The sequence below is a fragment of the Bactrocera dorsalis genome, chromosome 1 (genome assembly GCF_023373825.1).
Source record: "Bactrocera dorsalis isolate Fly_Bdor chromosome 1, ASM2337382v1, whole genome shotgun sequence".
In the NCBI taxonomy this organism is placed as follows: domain Eukaryota; kingdom Metazoa; phylum Arthropoda; class Insecta; order Diptera; family Tephritidae; genus Bactrocera; species Bactrocera dorsalis.
Genome location: NC_064303.1, coordinates 101,155,115 through 101,175,549, shown reverse-complemented (window position 1 = coordinate 101,175,549; position 20,435 = coordinate 101,155,115). Strand labels below are relative to the sequence as shown.

Sequence of the window (20,435 nt, the reverse complement as noted above, 5' to 3'; positions counted from 1 at the left end):
ATTAGCTTCTTTAGGATTATGGTAGAACCCTGGGCTGGTTGTGGTATTCTGCCATTTGAATATGATTCGTGAAATGTCAGAAATGGCTAACGGGGTAATGTCGCAACTGCGTGTCACCGTGTCAACTCCGAACACATAGTTTCATAAGAGCATGCATCTTCTTGACCTCGTACTAGACAACCTTTTGTACATTAAAGACACCTTCATAAGAGCAAGCGTAAACCATCCCCATGACCTTACACTGAGTCAACCTTTTGTCTTTTTTGTTGGACGGATAGAGGCTTTGAGTGGTGATGCAATTATGATGGGCAAGAAGCAAATAAAGAAAAAATACTGACGATGGGAAGGGCAGGGAGATCGCAACCGCCGTAGTAGTGAAAAGAGCGTAATCCAGTGGTAGGAAGTTCAACGTTAGGATCTTCTAAAAACTATAGATTAGAGGAAGTGGGAGTAAATCTGTCGATAATCAACGTAGTATCGTTGGCGGCAGCAAAGGATGTCTACTTGACTCATGAGAGGCTCTATAGGAGACATAAGCAAGAATATAGACCGCCGTTTATCAGCCAAAACCGTGGAGCTCAGCCTTAATAAGCATGTGTCTGAGCAGCTTGCTAACACACTCGAGTGATAAGTGGGAGCGAGGAGGGAAACAGAGAACAGCAAAAATTATGAAAATATAACTATTACCAGATTGCTTCTAGAGCACTGTGTTCTCTTTTTTGGTACTGTGTGAAAATATATATAAGTTTCTTGATCTCAATAATTTTCGCAACCACTTACGAGGTTTGACAATTAAGTAATGAGACTGATTTTATTGCCGCGCTTGTGGTAAACCTGTGACCTTGAACTTCCCTTTCTCCTTTTTCGGCACCTCTCCCCTCTCCATTGATATATGTACCATTGCTCTAGCTTGTTTAGTTCGCTTGCTGCGTCAAGTTGAGTAGACGTGTGTTTGTAGTGCTCGTTTAACCGGGGAAAACTGTGAATCAAGTCTACGGCCGTGACGAGGGTATACGCGGATATCCCAGTCGAAGCGTTCCAGAAATGTCACGAAGCATAGAAAACGCGCTGGAATCGCTGTATAGCTGCCCAAGGGAACTACTTTGAAGGGGATGGTAGAGTTGTAGAATAATTTTCAAATATACGGTTTTTATGGAATCAGTCTCATTACTTAATTGTCATAGCTCGTATTATATTTATGTAAAACGTTAAATTCATTATATCAGCGCTTCATGCACGTGATTGCTGCTTAAAATATGTGGGAGCCTTTTTTTTATTTGTAGCTAGTGTGTTCATTTTCTGTGCGTTAAGAGCACGACCAAAACACACTTTTCAATCGGCAGCTGCTGTGGACACATCTCATTTAATATTTTGTTATAATTTTTTTTTTACATTTATTATCGTTTTTTCGCTCGACTAGTTATACCGCTTATTGTTTGGTTAGTTGCTGCGCATGCAACGCCCTCTTTCAGTTCCCATCCGCTTGCAGCAATGCACATAAGAGAAATCGATGTTTAAGCCGGGCGCCCTCGCAGCTTATGTGTACACTGCACTCATGTCTTAACATGCAACTAACTGTATATGCGTGCTATTATTATATGCATATATATAAACATGCAGTGCTGCTGGCGGCATATGCATCCGTTGGGCGGCTTTCATTAATATTTGCGCTCTTTACAGCATTTTCATACTCCGCGCTTGTTAAGCTACGGCTTGTTGTTGTTCGCACAGCTGCTGATGCTGCCACAATGTTATTGTTTTTGCGGATTTAAATTTTTCTTCTACTTGGCTAACAAGTCGCCGCTGCAGGCGTAACACATCCGTTCATTTCGCTTGCTTGAAGAAGAAGTTGAAGGTAGCAAGCGTGGGGGAGCTGGACTCAAGCGGTGGCTGCTGATCGTCTTAACGGTAGTGTAAAGCAGTTTGTTGGCGTTCGCCTTTCAGTTTTTAATAATGCAATTAACGCCTTCTTTGCACACATACACACACACACAGACATGCAAAAAGTTCCTTGATACTTGCCTCGAAATGAGCGGCTATTGTAGTGCTTGTAAGGGTTTTTGTTGTAGTTTGAAGTTGTTTTTGTACATGTTAGTTGTCGTTGTAGTTGTTTTTGTAGTTGTTGTTGTTTTCGTAGTTGTATTTTAAAGTGTTGTTGCAAATTTGCAGTGTAGTTACTTTTGTAGTTGTATTTTAAGTTGTAGTTGCCGTTGTAGTTGTAATTCTTTTTACTTTAATTTCAAACTTGCGCTGCGCTTCTTTTCGCCAGCATCTTACTCTTTCTCCGCATTCTTCAGCTCGTTGCGGGCGGCATGCTTGTGCTCGCCTCACTTCCATTGTCGGCAGCTGCGAACTTGGCTAATTATAAGTTGAATTGCATTAACGCTCCATTGGCGTAGCTTAAGTTACTTAATTACAATTGTTTTCGTGTGCACTAAGGCAAAGTTTTGGCCTTCGGATTTGACTTTTATTTTAATGAAGATAACACTTTTGTTATGGCAATTTGATTGGCGCAAATACATGCCTCGATTGCCCATTAATGGACTCAATTAGCGTAGCTCACAATTAAATTAAGATAAACATTTAGTTTTACATTAAAACGTAACGGTGCTTTTGTGCTGAATCACAGCGACAAAAAAAACATTTGTAAATCTATCTGCTCAACGCTCACTTGTTTAATCTGTTTGTGGCATGCTTTTGTTGTTATTGTAGCCATTAAGCCTACTGCATTGCAGCCATTGGGTTAAGCGGCAGCCACAAATGCATAAATGATGCTTATGAAATAAATCGGCTTGTTGGCATTAATGCCCATAATGCCGTTAATGCTTCAGCCAAAAGTGTGCGTGTGGCCGGCAGGAAAACGCATGAGTACCCTGTAGGAAATTTACTTAGCTTATGAAATATGGTTTTCAAAAAATTAAAAAAAAAAAATAATGAACGCATTTTGAGTCTTTGATAGAAAAACGCTGTTAAATGGAATTTTTATCGATATTTCAACTCCGGAAATTCAGAGAGTACAGAACTAAGAATACCATCTTTTATTGTTTTTCATCAATTATACACCATCCCACATATTGTATTATTACATATTGTCATCATATTCTATAGCACTTTTGAATATGTCAGAAGTTTTAACCGGCGATGTTGACTTTAGTTAAATGAGTCCGAAAACGGTTAATTGTCATCATAGCTGGTCTGATCAGAATTCTACGCTGCATAATAGGGTCTAAAATTCTTTTATGTCCTCTCGGAACCACCCTGTGTTTCTGACAACGACAAAGGAATGTGATTTATGTTCGCGTCTCCTAAAAAATTTGAGTTATCTCAGAAAATTTGGAATATATTTTAGTTAGAATCGGAGAATATATTTTCTAGCCCAGATATATTGAGAATTTTCGTCGACTGGGTTTAGATCGACTTATATTGATTCGCAGGGATGGAGTACCGATCGCCTCCGAGTTGGTGCATCTTGAACAACGCTAAATGACCAGGAGCCTTAACGGCCTTTCAACTCCTGGACTCGAGCTTAGATTCTCGATTGGATTATGAGTAGGATTCGCTCTTCAGAAGTTTTGTAGAACCCTGTATTCGTGGTTGCGGCATTTTGTAACCTGAATATTATGGAGTGACAGCGATCAGAAACAGCTGACGCTCAAAAGTCGCAAACGCCCCATTCCTGCTTTAATCCTGACAGACCTAAGAGTACGGTCCCTATTCTTGTTAAGTTGACGTGGTAATTGTACTTTGGAATGACCTCTTTATTGCGCTCTATCGGCTTTGAATGTTTAGCCTCATAAAACTTTATTCATCGCCTTGGCGATATACTTAGAGAATCGTGGAACCATTAAATATATCCTCTCTGAACCACCCTGTGCTTCTGTTGGAGTTCTTTAATACAAAAAGTTTTATTTGTACAATCTCCGATACATCGTTAAGAAACCCTCGATCGACAGTTGGGATTCTTTTTTTATACTAATCCATATTTTTGCCAACAATAACAAAAAATATGCAACGACAAGCAATTTCTTTGCCAGATTTGCAGAAAGGGCTAAAACATAAGCGCTTTGGATCAAATAAAGAGCACGGTATAGACACAACCCAGTTCTCGAAAAATCTTTTGTTTTGCAAAATAGAAATACTAGCTTTTTTTAATATATTTTTTTCAATCTTTTATTATGTTGCTTGTGCAGAGACCGAAAGATCTTTAATAAATTTCATGTAAAGTATCCAGTTCCATGTTTAAGTTCGATACTTAAGCTAATATAATATGGCTACCAATTGGTGGTTGATCAAGAATAATCCTCTTAAACAGCTAGAAATGTCTTACCATTGAGATGCCCAGAACTCTTAAGTATGGATCAAAAAGTTCGTCGTAAACGCATTGAGCCAGCTAATACTTATGCACACCAGCCAATTCGATGAGTTGATAGAAAGTGTGGCAGTTTAGTTGCCAGTCAGGCGCAAGCTGGAAAGTTGAGGAGAAACATATCTCTACCTCATTTTCCTCGCTGCTATTTTGAAAATTTGTATCCTCCAACATTTGTAGCCGTATTATTAGAGCGCCAAACGGACAATGTCCAATTAAGATAGCCACTATTGCTGCAAAGTGAGTTAAGAGCTAGCAGTTTTCTGAACATTTGACGTTCCACTCTAAACCAGATGATTTTCGCAACTCCACAAAGGCTGGTTGCTAACCAAGACATGCTGAGGTGGCACGAAGTCCATAGACCCAGCGCCTGAATGCACGAACTACTGTCGTTCCCATCCTATTGGAATTTGGCTATGAGTGCCTTTCCTTGTAAGGTCACCAGCTATACAATTTCCAACGATTCCGTTTAATAATGAAGTAGCTTGATGCTACTACTTGTGAGGTCATGCACTCTTTGAATAGCTTTGAGCTCAATTTCTACTATGCAGGTTAGTAACGCTGTTATCAGAGTGGCTGCGTAGCTTCCTAAAAAAACCACACTTCGGAAAAGTTTATATGCTGCTAGCTTAATAGCTGGAACTTCTGCTTGACCTTTCAGTGGTGTGACAGTCTTAAACAGGCGGTATCGACAGAAGAATATTCCTCCTCCAGCCTTCCTTTGAGCTTCGAACCATTCAAGAAAAGGCTCACCGCGTGTTTTCTCCAGCGAATCTGCACCATCCACATACATATATTTCGGAGGTATATATTCGGAGAAGATCTCGCTAGAAGTTGGTTCCGTAGCTCAATGCTCCAAGTCATCAATCGAAGTGAGAGAGGATATCATGATGCTCATCTCTGTTACCCTTAATGTCTTCACTTTCCTGGAGCCTGACAGTCGGCGAGTAGTTGCAAATGCTCTATATTTATAAAGGATAGATTATGCTTATTATGCCGGACGGAAACTTCGGAGATCCTGTAATGATCAGCATGACGAGCTGAGTCGATTTAGTCGTGTTCATTTGTCTATCTATCTGACTGTCTGTATATTTCATAACTAAATTTTCAGGTTTTGAGATATCGATATAAAATTAAAAAAAAAATTGTTGGACCCGTCGATATCAGACATTCATATCATATAGCTGCAATACAAATGGAACGATCGGATTAAAGTGTTTGTATGGAAAGCCCTTTTCATTTGTCGAAATATCTTCATGACAGTTGACATAGAGTATTCTCTAAGATAATGAAGCAATCTCCAAAGAAACTGTTCAGACCGGATCACCACAGCATGCAGCTGCTATACAAACTGCACGACCAAAATAAAATTTGTGTGTGGAAAATTTTTTTATTTGACAAGATTTATTTACGACTTTCCGCATAAATTATTGTCAAGACAGAGCTAAAGTCTAGGAGCCTAGTTAGACAAAGCTCTTCATAGAAGTCGCTTTTTTCTTACTAAGTAGCTTTTATTCGACTTGAAGGTTGTCTACGTCAAACAACGAACTGTAAATGATTGAACCTCTAAAGAAAACGAAGAATTAGAGTTTTATAAAAAAGTTACACCAACTTTTTCTGCGGTTTTGTGCTTTAAGTCTTAAAGCACAATAAAAATGTTTGGTGTTCTTAAAATCAATATACTCTTATGAATTTCTAATATTTCACTTTTTCATTATTCCCAAAAGCACCACCGGAGCTCTTCTTCTTCTACACTCTCAAATTATTTAGCAAAATCCTATAACGCTCTCAAAGTTTTCTAACGTTTTTAAATGGATTAATACTGCAAAGTTTGCCTTGCCCTTGCCTTATTCCTACAAACTGAACTCAACTCAAGTTCACCCTGTTGGGAAGTGGTCATTGTTAGCATTGCAATTGAGGCCGAGTCAGCACTCGTAAAGTAAAATTGACCGCCGGCTGAGCTAACGTTTATTTGTGTTCGTCTTAAACGAATTTCCTTTTAATACACTCATCGGCGCAGCACGAGCTCATTGCAAGCGGATTATTTAAATTTTGCACACAGCGATATACATATACACATATGTGTTGGTATGCGTGCTAGTGGCATGAAGTGCAAGTGCGGCCTTGCTTGAGTTGTACGCACTCACATATGCGCACACATTGGCATATTAAAAACGAGGCAAAACGATTTACAAGCGGAACGGAGTCTATGTATGTGCCAGCCCGCAAGGATATAGCCGCCGGCGTAGCAACAATAATTCTTAGCTATGTTGTCGGTGAACTGCTCGATGAGACGTTGTGTTGCATAGCTTTATGTGCGAACTTTACACGCATGCACACACATGCGCATAAAAAATATCCACAGTAATGTGAAAAGAAGCGCAGAAGAGGTTGTGAAAATACGTGTATATTATGGAAAATAAAAATAAATATGTGAGTGCGTATTTATGCGTGGCGTAGCTGGGTCGCATGAGGTCGTCTTAAATGACAGCGGGCGGCATTGTTGGTGCTGCCGACGCCTGATGGCCACTTGAAATTGGATTTAAGTAGAGTATGGATCTGCTTACATAGGCCGCCACCAGACTGTTTGCAAAGCGTGCTGTACGTTGGTTGTTTTCACATGCCACCACTGACAGTCGTTCCGACGTGGCGTGGTCAGCGCCTTGCTGTAACAGCAGTGATGTTGCATTTAAAGGTAATAAAAACGAATTTTATTGCATTTTAATAACACGTCAAGAGGAGTGAGTTTAATGTTGTTACTAAAAGACGGCACGTGTCTAGGCCTCCAAAAAGCAGAAAATATAAAATTTTTTTCGCTACATTTTTTTTCACACTTTTTTATTTTATTTTGTTATTCACTAAATATACTAAAATAATGAAACTCCTTTCTGCTTTGTAGTTGGTCGACATTAAGTATTCGCACTTCATTGCTGCCAACTGTTACGCGTGAATTTTTATTGTATTTTTATGAGCTGATAAAGACCGCATTTTTATATTTTTGTAGTAGACCGTTTAACAAATTAAATCACCGAAGAAATGGTTTAATGTTATAGTAAATAAAAATGGTAGCTGTTTTTGGTCTTTATAGCTTTTAATGATCATTTTTATACTAATATTTAATAATTGTTGATAATTGCTTGTTTAAAAGCCCACCAAGAAAAAACGTTTATTTAGGTTGCACCGAAGCTACAATACACTTTACAGGTGCATTTTTTTAGCATAACAAGTCTTTATGCTCATTTTGATGAGTCAGTGTGGACAGTAGCTAAAAGCTATATGGAACCGATCTGAACAATATGTTCGCAGAACGTAGCGATGTCTTGGGTAATATTTTATGCCGAATTTCATTAAGATACCTTGAGAAATAAAATATTTTTCCATACAAGAACTTATGTTTGATCGGGCAGTTTGCATAGCTGCTATATGCTGTAAGCTATATGCTAGTTTTCTGATCTGGGAAATTTTCTACAGATTGTAGCTTTGTCTTAAAAAATATTCTGTGTCAAATTTCATGAAGATATATGGACGAATAAAAGAGTTTTCCATACAAAAACTTGGTTTTGATAGTTCAGTTTGTATGGCAGCTATATGCTATTGTGAGCCGATCTGAACAATTTATTTGGTGATTGCACCATTACCTTGGAGAGTAACACTCTCAAAATTTCATGAAAATATCTTATCAAATGGAAAAGTTTTCCATATAAGGACTTGGTTCCGATGGTTAATTTTGTAAGGCAGCTAATAGCTGCAGTTATCCAATGTAGACGGTTCCAACAAATGAGAAGCTACTTTGTGAGTAAAGGACTTGTGCAAAATTGCAAACCCATATCTCGAAAACTTAGTGACTAATTTGCGTATTCACAGGCGGACAGACAGACATTCTTATACATGGCTACATGGGCTCAGCTCGTCACACTGATAATTTATATGTACACACTATAGCGTTTCCAACGATTCCTTTTGGAGGTTTCAAACATCGTGGCATATTTAATATACCCTGTTCAGGGTAGAATTATGAGTATATGAGTATAATATGCTTTTGAGCAAATTGAAGATACATATTTTTTTCTTTAAAATTTCTTTATATTTTCTTCAGACATTATTTTCAGACTAGTAAATAAAACAATATTACAAATAGCGTGCAAAACTGACACAAAAGTAAATTTTCTCTCATATCGCACTGCCAACAATTTATGAACAACAGAGCGTATACGTAATATGTCTCTCTTAAACTAAAAATAATAAATTTATGCTCAGAAAATTCTTAAAAAAATTAATTTTTCTGAATTAATATGAAAATAATTTAGCTTTTCTAAATAAATTTAACTTTCTTTTTTAATCTTCTTTAATTTTTATGGAAAAAATTTCCTTTGTCGATTATCAGATGAAACTATGGGGACCAGCAGAGCGTATACGTAACATATAATTCTAAAATTAAAAATAAAAAAAATATTTTCAACAAAAAATTCTTAAAAAATTGTTTTTTCTGAATGTATATGAAAATCGTTTACTTTGCTGCAATAAACTCATAGAAAAAGTCAATTCTTTTGATTATTTTCACTGCAAGCTTTGACGACCAACAGGGCGTATACGTAACATACTTTCCATAGAAAAGTATAAGAAAATAAAAAATTTATAAAAATCTTAATTTATGCATGCGTACTACACTAGTCTAGTTTTTTGAATTAAGCTTACACAGAAATTATTATTTTTTTTTGATTACACCACCCAACAAATCTGAAGAAAAAATTTGCAACTGATGTGCTAAGTGGTCTGGGGGGTATTTGAGGTGTACTGCTTATGAATTTAAGTTTAACAATTTTCATTCATTTCATGACAAAATGACAATAATAAATTTTGGTAAATGTTGGTGGTTTGACCCCTTTACCCCTTGAATGTAACACAAAATTTCCTATGTGTTTGGAAGTTCTTTCTATTATTTTCGGTTTTAGCCACCCAAAGTTAGCGAGAAACAGCTTCTAACCTCACAGTCGCAAATTAATTACTAATTTATAATCATTAGTATTGTTATAGCTTCCAACTGTGTTGACCACTATGCCGTATACGTAACATATTTTTCTTAAACTAAAATAGTAGATAAATTTATTCGAAAAAAGTTCTTAAAAACGGCCCTTTCATGAAGGAATATGAGAATAGTGCTACTTTCTGCATTAAATTCATAAATTAAATTAATTTCCTTTGATTGTTATTGTTTCAAGCTGTGATGATAATTTTCTTAAATTAAAAAAAAAAAATAAATCAATTCTCAAAAAATTCTTTAAGTATAAATTTTTGGCCAAAAATTAAAAAAAGTTTTGCTTTTGTGCATTAAATTCACACAAAAATCGATTTCCTTCTATTATTATAGCTACAACCTGTAACCTGTAACCTGTAACGACCTACAGTGCGTATACGTAACCTATGTATATCAATAACTTAACCCATTTCTAGCAGAGATATTTCAGCTAATTATACATTGTCGGCTCGTTATACATGCCACGTGACACATTTCGCCTGTGCAAGCATGTAAGCTGCCATAATAAAACTCATAACTCTGCCGGTGCCACTGGGCGTATGATTGATATACCACAATTACTGCAACGGAGGCGTAAAAGCTGGCATATTACTTGTGATGGTATAGGCATAAATACATTTGTGTGACTGTAAAGTGTCTAAATGCATGTACATGTTTGTTTATGTGTGTTTCGATTTGTGATTATGTGTGCACGACAAGTTGTTTGACATGTGTGAGCAAAGCTAAAACCGGAAATGTGTTGGAGTAAATTTAGGCTTACCGCTGCAGGCATTCCTCGCGTCCGGCCAATGCCAATTTAACAATATCCGCAAATACCGGAATCACAACCCAATCGTTTGGTTTCGTCACTGTCGCACCAGTTGTTACCGTTACATCTACCGCTGTTGCTGTTGTTGCTGTTGTCGATTTAATTATTTTTCTGCACGCCCCCACCGCACGACTGCTATTGCTGCTTGTCGTACTATCATTGCTGCTATTGTTGCTGCTGTTATTGCCTTTGCCATTGCATGTAGCGTTTGCTGTCATTTCCGGAGTTACCAGTGTTGTTGCTGTTGCTGGTGCTGTTAGCTCACCTATATAGCTGCTTGTGGCAGAGAGAGTGTTGGCTGTTGCAACTCCCATTGCGACACCATCACCTACGGCGGTCTCAAGTGCCTGGCCCAGCCCAACTACACAGGTGCCAGCTGCTGCTTCAACGGCGTCGGCAACCACACAGGCGAGTTCCGTGTTGAGTGTTGTAGGTGTTGCCAGCATTTGTGCTGTTACCGTTGTGCCATTTATTGTGGCGCCCGTTGCCAAGCTGTCCAGTGCGCAGTCTGTTGTTGCAGCTGCTAGCGCTGTTGTTGCTGCTGTTGTATTCGCTGCACGACAGACCGCAGCAGCAGCAGTTGTATCAGTCTTTTGATGACTCTCGTTCAGAATGCTGGCTTGCTTGTGCCACAAATCGCCATGTCCCTCAGCATGTCGTTGCATGCAATCCAATTGCTGACACGTCATTTGCAATTTGCTCCACTAAAATGTACAAGAGAAAGGAAAATGTGGCTTAAGTGAACACGGCAGAGAATGTGTGTATGTGTGTGTTACTAGATACAAATTTATTCTTATACACATGCATATATATGTAAGTAAAAGGTGGCATTTATGAGCTTAGTTGTTCGGCAGTAAATTAAGCGCGGCAGCAAATCAAATTTGGTGGCGCAGATTCCATTAGGTTTTTGTGTCCAAATTGAGTGCCGGAAATGATTTGCCATTATTTATACTTTGCTTTTATTGAGCGACATAAACTTTTGTTGGCGCGCACACATACGAACATACACGCGGCGTAATAAAATACACCGTATTAATGGCGTATTCTCTTTGGCGTAGAATCAAGTCGTAAAAGTTTGGTAGTCTAAAGAAAGCTCGGTTGGAGGGGGAAGTTTTATTGACATTAGCGATGCATATGACGAAGATGAGTATATTAGGGTGCGTCAATACATCAAACTCGCGCTGGTTACTTTGAAAAATAGGTCGCTAGGCACCTCTACAAAATTTTTTTTCAAGTATGAGCTCTTAATTGTAATGGGATGGAAGATATAATATTAAGATTTTTTTCATTGAGTTAAAAAATCAACAAGCAAAAATTTTGTCTTCATATAGTCCCTATTTCTTGCGGTGATTGAGTTTTATCGAAAACGTAAGCCTACGAGTGGTACAATGCTTTCAAAGGAGGTTGAGAGATCGTTGAAGACAGGCCTCCTTTTGGGCGGCCTTCAACCTCTTCAACTAATGAAAGTATTAGAAAAGTCAAAAACAATCGTCAGGCAAGTGTCTTGCTCGAATCGTCCCGAAAAAGCTAAATTTTCTTCACAAAGAGTACGATTGTGACCGAGCCAAAAATGCACTGAATAATGTCGATCAACCACCATTTTCAACAGATTTGGCTTCGTGTGATATTTTATTGTTCCACGAAGTGGAAATGCCGTTCAGAGGAACTCGTTTTCAGTCGATTGAAGAGATAAAACAAAATTCCCTGAAAGAGGTGATGGTTATCCCTAAAAGTGCTTATGAAAAGTCTTTCGATGACTGGAAAAAACGTTGGCATAAGTATTTTTCTTCTAGTGGGAATTATGTTGAAGGCGACATAATAAATATTGCATAGCATTCCATTTTCTACAGACACTATTGGCAGTACTCAATGAAAATATTTTAATACATTAAAATAAATTTCAAAAACAATCACCCAAATACTAATATAAACGCTCTGTAGTTGGATAATGAACTTAGGAACCTTACAAGCAAGGGGCATCTCTAGCGCTATTTTATCACCAGCTGTCGGCAATCTTCAGCTGTATTGAAAGAACATACCATACCGATAACCTATGACGTTATCGAGCCAATACTATATTATTGACATAAAGATGGAATTAATGAAGCCATCGAAGCCTAATGGAGGTGATGCATCAATGGAATAATATGTTAGAAGTATTCAACAAGGCGATGGACGTATTCTTCCTGTAAGCAGCAATGAATAATTGGGAAGTTGAATCTTGATACAAAAATTTTTGGTAAAAATCCTCTGCTAAATCCTCTTTGAGTGTACGTACTAGCAATTGGTATCACATTATTACGACAATGGCAGGGACAGGCTGGTAACAGTTCACTCCTGGTGTAGTTGAAATGCATTTAGCTAAGGTCTTACTTTGCTTTTTGGTTGTTCTTTGTTCATCAATACCACATCATTTAAATTGAAAGTCCTAATATGGTTGGGGATACAAAATGGGCTGAATTAAGGCGTTATGCGACCCGTGCCTTGGTTTAACCTGGGGCCCTTAAAAGGCCTAGTCTCGAACGGATTTTGCGAATACTTGTCTCCATACGTTATGAGATAGCCTTACTAGCGTAGCAGGGGCTATGCGCAAGTTGACATACTTCTCCCTTGCAATCAGCAACAATATTAAAAGACTAAAAAACTTCAACTCTCCGTAAGGAATTGCTTGTTCTGAGAAAAGGGCAGCGTTAGTAACAAACTCAAAAACAGTCAGCACCAAGAGAAGAGATAAGCTTGGTCAAGGCGTTAAGACTGGCATGAACTCAAAATCGGCAGTTGGAATCAAATTCCGCAATCCTCAATACGGGGCGAAAGGAGATGGCAACAGTAAACTGAGTAAATGTGCCATATGCTGTGTCGAGGATCGGTGTGGCTGAGGCCCGTAAATATTTTAATGTCCAATAATGTTTTACTTGCGTAGGAGGGGCTATGTGCAAGTAGACCTACTTTCTCCTACACTACTGGATCCAGATTACTATTCAGAATAGTAATAATATTAAAAGATTAAGGAAGTCCGGCTCTCTGAAGTGAACTTGTTGTTTTTAGAAGAGGACATTAAGCTTTTGATGAGCTAGAAAGCATCCAGCACAAATACAAGAAATAAACTTAACCTAGGCGCAAGGATTGGTACTAACTTTGGAGCTGAAGTTCCAAGAAGGCAACAACTCAAGCAGCAGCCGGAATCAAACTCTGTAGTCAAAGTCTGGCTACAAATCAGGGAGCTGAAAATTATGCCAAAAATATTGCAGCTGTTAGTGCATATGCCGCCAAAGAATGACGTATCTTTAAGGTCGAGCAAGCAGGGCATGCGTACGTATAAGCGTTGTGCTGCCTTTTTTGGAGTGAAATTTGAAGCGACTTCTTGCGTATATACTGACATCGTAATCTTCGTATCCTTATAAGTGTTCAGGTTATATTAATTTGTACTATTTCGGAATTTTAAGATTGAGTTATGAAGTCTAGAGAAACCCTACCATAACTTCATTTCGAATATTCTAAGAGACATCAGAACCTCATTGAATGCCACTCCTCATATGAAAGACAAGTGAAAATGCCTGTTTGAACTGTTTTCTAAACCATGAATTTTTTCCGAATGCCCAAATGGAAGCGAAGTAATCTAGTTATAAGCTGGTTATGAGCCAAAAATTATACAAAATATAACATTTCGCTAAACGATTCTGATACGACTAATATAAGTTTATGCTTATGGAAGGTTTATATTACTAAATGTTATGCTATTTAGAGGCCATAGTCGAAAGGTACTATAAAAATATATTTATTAGGTATATATTTTTATAGTAAAAAAAAGTTTGCTCTGAGTTTTAGCAGCTTTGAGAAATAAAATATTTCGAGGTTTTCTTTACAGGATTTCTAGCTTCAGCATTGGGTAGCCATTAACTTTATGAACAAGTACAAATCGTTTGAATTCCTATTGAGAAGAAATAAACATTAAAGATATACATACACACCTATATACCATGCCGAAAACATTATCCTTATGTCAACTGCCATGGCACTCACACAAATGAACACCACAAATTGCACTTGGAATTGTCATATCGAAAGCACGAATCAGCGATTGGAAAATTGCATTCGATATGAGCAAAGGCAAACGAACAAACGAATTTTATGATGACAGAAAGGAGCAGACGTTAACGTCATGGGTTCCTTCAGCGACATCAAAAGCGAAGCACCGTGCGGATGATGGGTGACGCCGAAAGCGATAACGACGTCGACAAACCGACGAGCCGGCATTGATGGCATTTCCTTGGATGGGGCGGTTTACTTGAGCAAATACGAAGTGAACTGTCGCGGCTTGGAGACAAGAAGACATGGCAGCACGGAGGTGGAGCGACTTTGCTGAGTTCGCGTGGGTGTGCCTGTGTGTGTGATGCTTCCGAGGCAATGAGAAATTGCCCGACTACGCGCCATTGATGCTGGAGTAATTGTGGCGGCATAAAAGTGCAATGTAATGTCGTGCAAAGTGAACAAATTGAGCAAAATTCTGGTAGATGGAGCGCGCCATGAGGCACTTACAAGCGCCAGCTTCCCTCGTTTGCCCTATATTTTAGGTCATCTACATAAATACATACATATGTACAATTGTCAAGCGCAGAGCATGGCTTACAGTTGGTCGTCAAACAATTTAAATGCCTGTTTGCATGCACGTGTGTTTGTGTGTGTGTGCGTCCGTGATTCTACGGCGTCGACGAGTGCAAGCTCGGCGGATCATAAAAGGCAACGCAAGTGCTAATCAAGGTTTTATGACTTGACTTTTTATTGACGCCGACAACATGACAATGACATACAAGCACTCGAACAAATACACGCACACATAGCTACCGCGTATTGGTGTTGGTGTCGCCGAATGGAACAAAGTAGCGCCAATATTTGCAGTCTATCGGGAAGGAAAGATAAAAAGGCGACGTGAATTGCCGCATGTTTTATTCAAAGTGATATCGAGACTTAAGTGGTTTCTTCTGCAATGAGTTGAATACCGCATATAGATATGTGTGTGTGTAACAGTGTGTAGGTGTCGTTGAAACGCATGCAAAGGCGCAGGAATTTGCTTAATAAACATTAATGCAATTCAATTCGTTTGCATTATTTAGTGAAGCTTTTACGAGCCGAACATTTGCTGCGGAATTATCAGTCATATGAGTATGACTGTGTTGCATAATTGATACTGTATAAGTCTGAGTTATTGCTCGTGTAGTATAAAAATGTTCAACAAATATGTCAAGAAGATTAAGTAGAAATATAAATATCAAATGATGACTGCGTTGGTCACGTGCACAGTTGGTACATCGGTTCTATGCTATGCAAATATAAATTTATTGGTCAAAACACGATAATGTATTGATGTTTAAAGTGTGAAGAGTGGCTGACATCGATTCCTGATCTCTTCAAAGAAGTGGGGTTCTTCCTCATCCTCTCTTTCCACAAACACTGAATCGAAAACCTTCAAAGCTCAAGTATCTTTTTTCCATCCGGACAACATGACGTAGCCAGCTCAGTGGCTGAGCTCTTTTGATTCTCTGAACTAAGTCCACTTTGCTGTTTATATCGTACAGCTCTTTGCGCCATCAACTGCGGTACTTACCGTTGCCAAAGCGCAAAAGACAATAAATCTTCCACAAAACCTTTCTCGAACATTCATAAAGGCGACTCTTCTGATGATGGAATTGTCCATGGCTCGGCATCATATAATAGGACGAGATTGACGAGGGACTTATAGAGTTTTTTCGTAGAGAGAGGACTTTACTTTTCAATTGCCTCTTAAGTTCAAAGTAGTACCTGTTGTCAAGAGTTATTCTGCGTTGGATTGCAAGGCTGACATTGTTGATGCTGGTTCCAACATAGACGAAATTGTCTGGGACTTCAAAGTTATGACTGCCAACAGTGACGTGCGAGCCTAGTGGCGAATTGTTTCTTTGATGAAAAGAGATATTTCGTCTTGCCCTTGTTCATTACCAAACCCATTTTATTCGCTTCCCTATCCAGTATGGAGATCAATATCATTGGCGTACCACAGCAGTTGTACACTCTTCAATAAGATTGTACCTTCACAGCGAAATAGTGCAGCTCGAATTATTTTCTCCAACAATAGCTTGATGACGTCACACTATAGAGAGTCACCCAGTCTAAAACCTTCCGATTCTTTCTGAGGTCTTTCCAATCCTGATGGAGTTTTGAGTGGCGCTCAACGTAGGCTTACGGAGTCGTATAAGCCCTGCGGACATATCAAGTTCAGACATAGACGCAACGGAGAGGTGTGTGTGTCGATCTTATCCAATATTTGGAGCCCTTACCTTGCAAAAAAGCGTACTCATGTACCAATATTTGCGTAGCTCGGCCGGTAATCCATCGGGCTCTGTCGCTTTGGTTATCTTCAGGCGGGCAATTGCTATTCGAACTTCGTCATAGTCGAGCAATGGTACGTCCGCTATATTGTCATCGATTGGGGAATCGGGTTCGCCATCTCTGGATGTTACACTTTGATTGCCTTCAATCAGGCTGGAGAAGTGCTCACTCCCTAACGTCAGTATGCTCTCAACATCAGTCACTAGATCACCGCTTTGGATCCCACAAGAGTATGCTCTGGTCTTCCTATCTTTTTGTAGAATTTTCGAGAATCACCTCTATCGGCCAGCTTCTCGAGCTCTTCGTACTCTCGCATTTCGGTCCCTTTCTTTGTTTGTCTGCATAAGCGTCTCCCCGCACTCGTGTTGTGGTCGATCTCAACATTGTAAGGTGGGCTGTCTGCTTTCTCTCTACTTTGACATGACAGATCTCATCATACTAGTTATTCTTTTGATTTTTATAAAAACGAAATGCCCATAAGAAGTGTAAAATGCCGAACCACAGTTCTCTTCTACTGAGTTGCTGATGACTGCCCTCAGAGAGCAGGAGTGCAAGAAGAGTAGGAAACCGTTTCGTTGTCGGTGGTGATAGTACCTTCTCGACCTTCTCTGTGCTTGTTGAAGGGCGTGCTTTGATGTATAGAGGTGAGCGTATCTCTGCTACAACCAAGTAGTGGTTCTAGTCGATGGTAAATCCTTGGAATGTACGCCCGTCAAGGGCACTGGAGATAAGGTTTCACGATGGAAGCTGAATTTACCGAATGTTGTGTCAAAAATACCCTATATGCCCACCATGGCGTTAAAATCGTCAAGCACAAGCCACTCATAAAAGTCATCTTTGGTCACATCGTTTCTCTCTTTCGTTGGGGCGCAAATCAGACGCTCATGCACCGGAGTGAATGCCAGGACGATTGACTATTTCTCCCAACATGAAATCCACACCGGATTTGCGCTTCTTTAAATGTCCACTGTAATGAATGTCACAAGGACTTACTCGACGTCCTTGTCTCACCCATCGCATTTCTTGGAAGGTGGTGATGTCAGCCTTCACTCTAATGAGGATATCAAGCAGCTCGGAATCAGCACCTTCCTAATTTAATAGGTTTTCAAGTAACCTTGTTGATTAGTTTAGCTATACTTTACTTAAAATGATTGTTCTAAAAACATTCTGTCTCCACCATCGTGCATCTTGAACATCTATTACGAGCTACCAACCTCAGACATTAAGGCACGAATACCGATTTCACTGTTGCTCAATAATTATGCGGCGCCCCTTTGGCATATTGCAAGCGGTGTGCACATACTTTTAATGCCCTTTGAATTATTTGCGCGACATACTTGAAGCGCTTTCAGACGCAGGTGGTCTGTTTGTCCTGCAAAGCGGCGGGGGGAGCGGGTCAAATTGTGCCACAGACATCGAGTGCGCACACATGCCACCAACCACCAGCATTCAATATTTGCGCCAAAGTGTTTATCAGAGCAAATAATTTAATTTGATTTAATGTATATCGGCGAGACGTCATGTGAAGCTTTCAGGCGCGCGGCAACCCATACACACACATTTACATACTCGATAATGTGTGCGGGAAAATATGAGCGAGGCGCTGGGGAAGCGAATACCAAACTTATGAATATACTGGATATTCACATCCCTGTATGTGTGTGTGTGTGTGCGCTTACAAATGCAAACTATGCAATGTGTACAGACGACAAATAGAACCAACGGTATTATTCTGCTCCACTTATGGCTTTCAGCCGCCACTACAGCTGCTCGCGGGCGAAGAGCAAGGGGAGCGAACCTTGCTGCACTTTTGGCCAAACCAAAGCAAAGGCGATGAAAGCAAAAGTCAAAATGCTATGCAGCAAGTGGTGGTTAGGCGGTCGCTGCGACCGCGGGGTCCACGGCATCCACGGGGTCACAGTAGAATGGTGACGTACGAAAATGGCAACCAATTTGATTTGCAATGTGGTTGGCGTTGGCTTGTGCTTTGTGTGATTGCCAGTGTGCAAGTGTGTGGGTGTGTGTGTGGCCACCAATTCTGACTTCCACCGACAGTCGCTATGCCAATTCGTGGCATAAATAATGCCAAATGCCAAATAACCAGCAAAGGAAGCGCTGGCTAGGGCAGCCAAAGCAGAAGAAGAGATGTTGAGAGGTGTGGCTGCAGCAGTTGTAATCTAAAATTCGTTGGCGCTTTTGTAAGTGTTAGTGTGTACACACAAACCGCTTCGTCGCTTGGCCAGCACCCGCGCTTATGTATTGGCATTGGTTCGCTTTCAGTATTTGTGTTGCAGTGATATTTTCCATTTTCACTGGAAATGGCTGTCGAACCACTTACATCATAACTCTCTGCTTGTGTGTGGGTATCTGGCGGGAGTTCGAGCTCGTGGCCAGCACAAGCCATTCAACTATTCGTACATAATTGATTAGTTTTGTGAAAGCTGCTGCCAGTGCTGATGTTGAATGCTCATTGTTGTTGGGAAATTTTGGCAGTTCCTTTTTATGGCACCAACAAGCGGAATGAAAGCGCATGGCGCGTGTGTGTGAGCACGTAAGTATGTATGTGCTTGCTTGCGCTGCCAACGAAAATGCATGCAATGATTTAATTGCAATTTGCTAATTAATATATTGATGGCTCCGCGTACGTAATGCAGTCGAAGCCACTCTAACTGGTCCATTTTACTTTTGCTTGGCTTCTTCGTATGTGATTTGGGTGGCGGTTTGGGAACTCGTTGTAAACAAATAATAAAGCAGTGATGAGAACTGATTTCGAACTGAAGGTTAGATTTTGACAGTAAGGTTTTTGAAAAAATTCGATTAATAGTTCAACGGAGTGGCCTTTTGGATTGAAGCAGTGATGAAGAAATCCCTTTTCTGGAGGTATGTGATGGTATGTGAACCTGCATGGTGGCAGTGACTTTCTTATTCGATTAAATTATCTGTCCAACCAGCGATTCCTTTCAATTTTGGAACAAAGAAATGTCCTAAAGGTCCAAAACTGTTGAGCCCGGATGATGGAAAAGCATTTCCTTTCTTATATTAGGTTTTATATAGAGACTTATTACCCGTGAGGCCCTGAATACTTCCACTTTAGCAGCTAGAGAAGTCTTAGGTATGGACCAAAAAGACCGTCGTATATCGACAAAACGTCCAGAGCCTGTCACAAATCTAATATCAATTGAAGCCAATCCGTAAAACCTATGACAACAAAAGTGCTTCCATCTTAGTTTGACGTTCACTATCAGGAGCTCTCTATCAACTCCAGATGCAGATAATAGTCAAATCTGTCTTCCAAGCCGCGGTTGCAGTCATTAAGTTGAGCATCCACTCAGACATCAGAGCAGCGATATTACCCTTGAACTCATTAACAATGCGTTCAGGGCTGGTCAAGAAGTGCCTAACCTCGTTATCAATCGCATCGAATGTCTCTGCCAGGCCACAGCGGAATCACAGGAAACTATAAAGCTGATAAGCTAGCAAGAAAAGCCACCCAGAACCGCTTTCATTAGAATGAGAGCAGTTCGGTGCTCCTGTGTCCTCTTGTATTCTACTACTAGATAGCTGGGCTTCGCGGGAGCTCGGCAGCGCTGGGTTACCATCGGTTTATGTGCTGTCGCTATAGCCTTTTAGCCCAAGATTGATCGCAAGAGATTTAGTGATCTGTTTTTCTTCAGTAAGACCTAGTTTTGGGGATTTTAAAGGACCATTGTCCATTGGCGCCTACGCAGTAAGGCTGGAATGCCATCTGTACAAGCTGTATAGAAGAATATGAAGTGGGAACAACTCAACACTTTCTTCTTGACTGTCCCGCGTTTAGGAGGTCAAGACTTAAACGCTTAATTGTTAACAGTTAAGATGCC

The 20,435-nt window shown here is 39.8% G+C and overlaps 1 protein-coding gene across 1 annotated transcript in view; it reads right to left on the bottom strand.

Annotated features, from left to right (window-relative positions):
* LOC105231249 (uncharacterized) overlaps positions 1–20,435 on the bottom strand; it is a 215,760-nt gene that overhangs the window by 111,029 nt on the left and 84,296 nt on the right. The window contains exon 9 of the mRNA XM_049460970.1: positions 10,162–10,913. Coding sequence (XP_049316927.1) covers positions 10,162–10,913 — 752 coding nt within the window. The remainder of the gene's footprint in view (positions 1–10,161; positions 10,914–20,435) is intronic.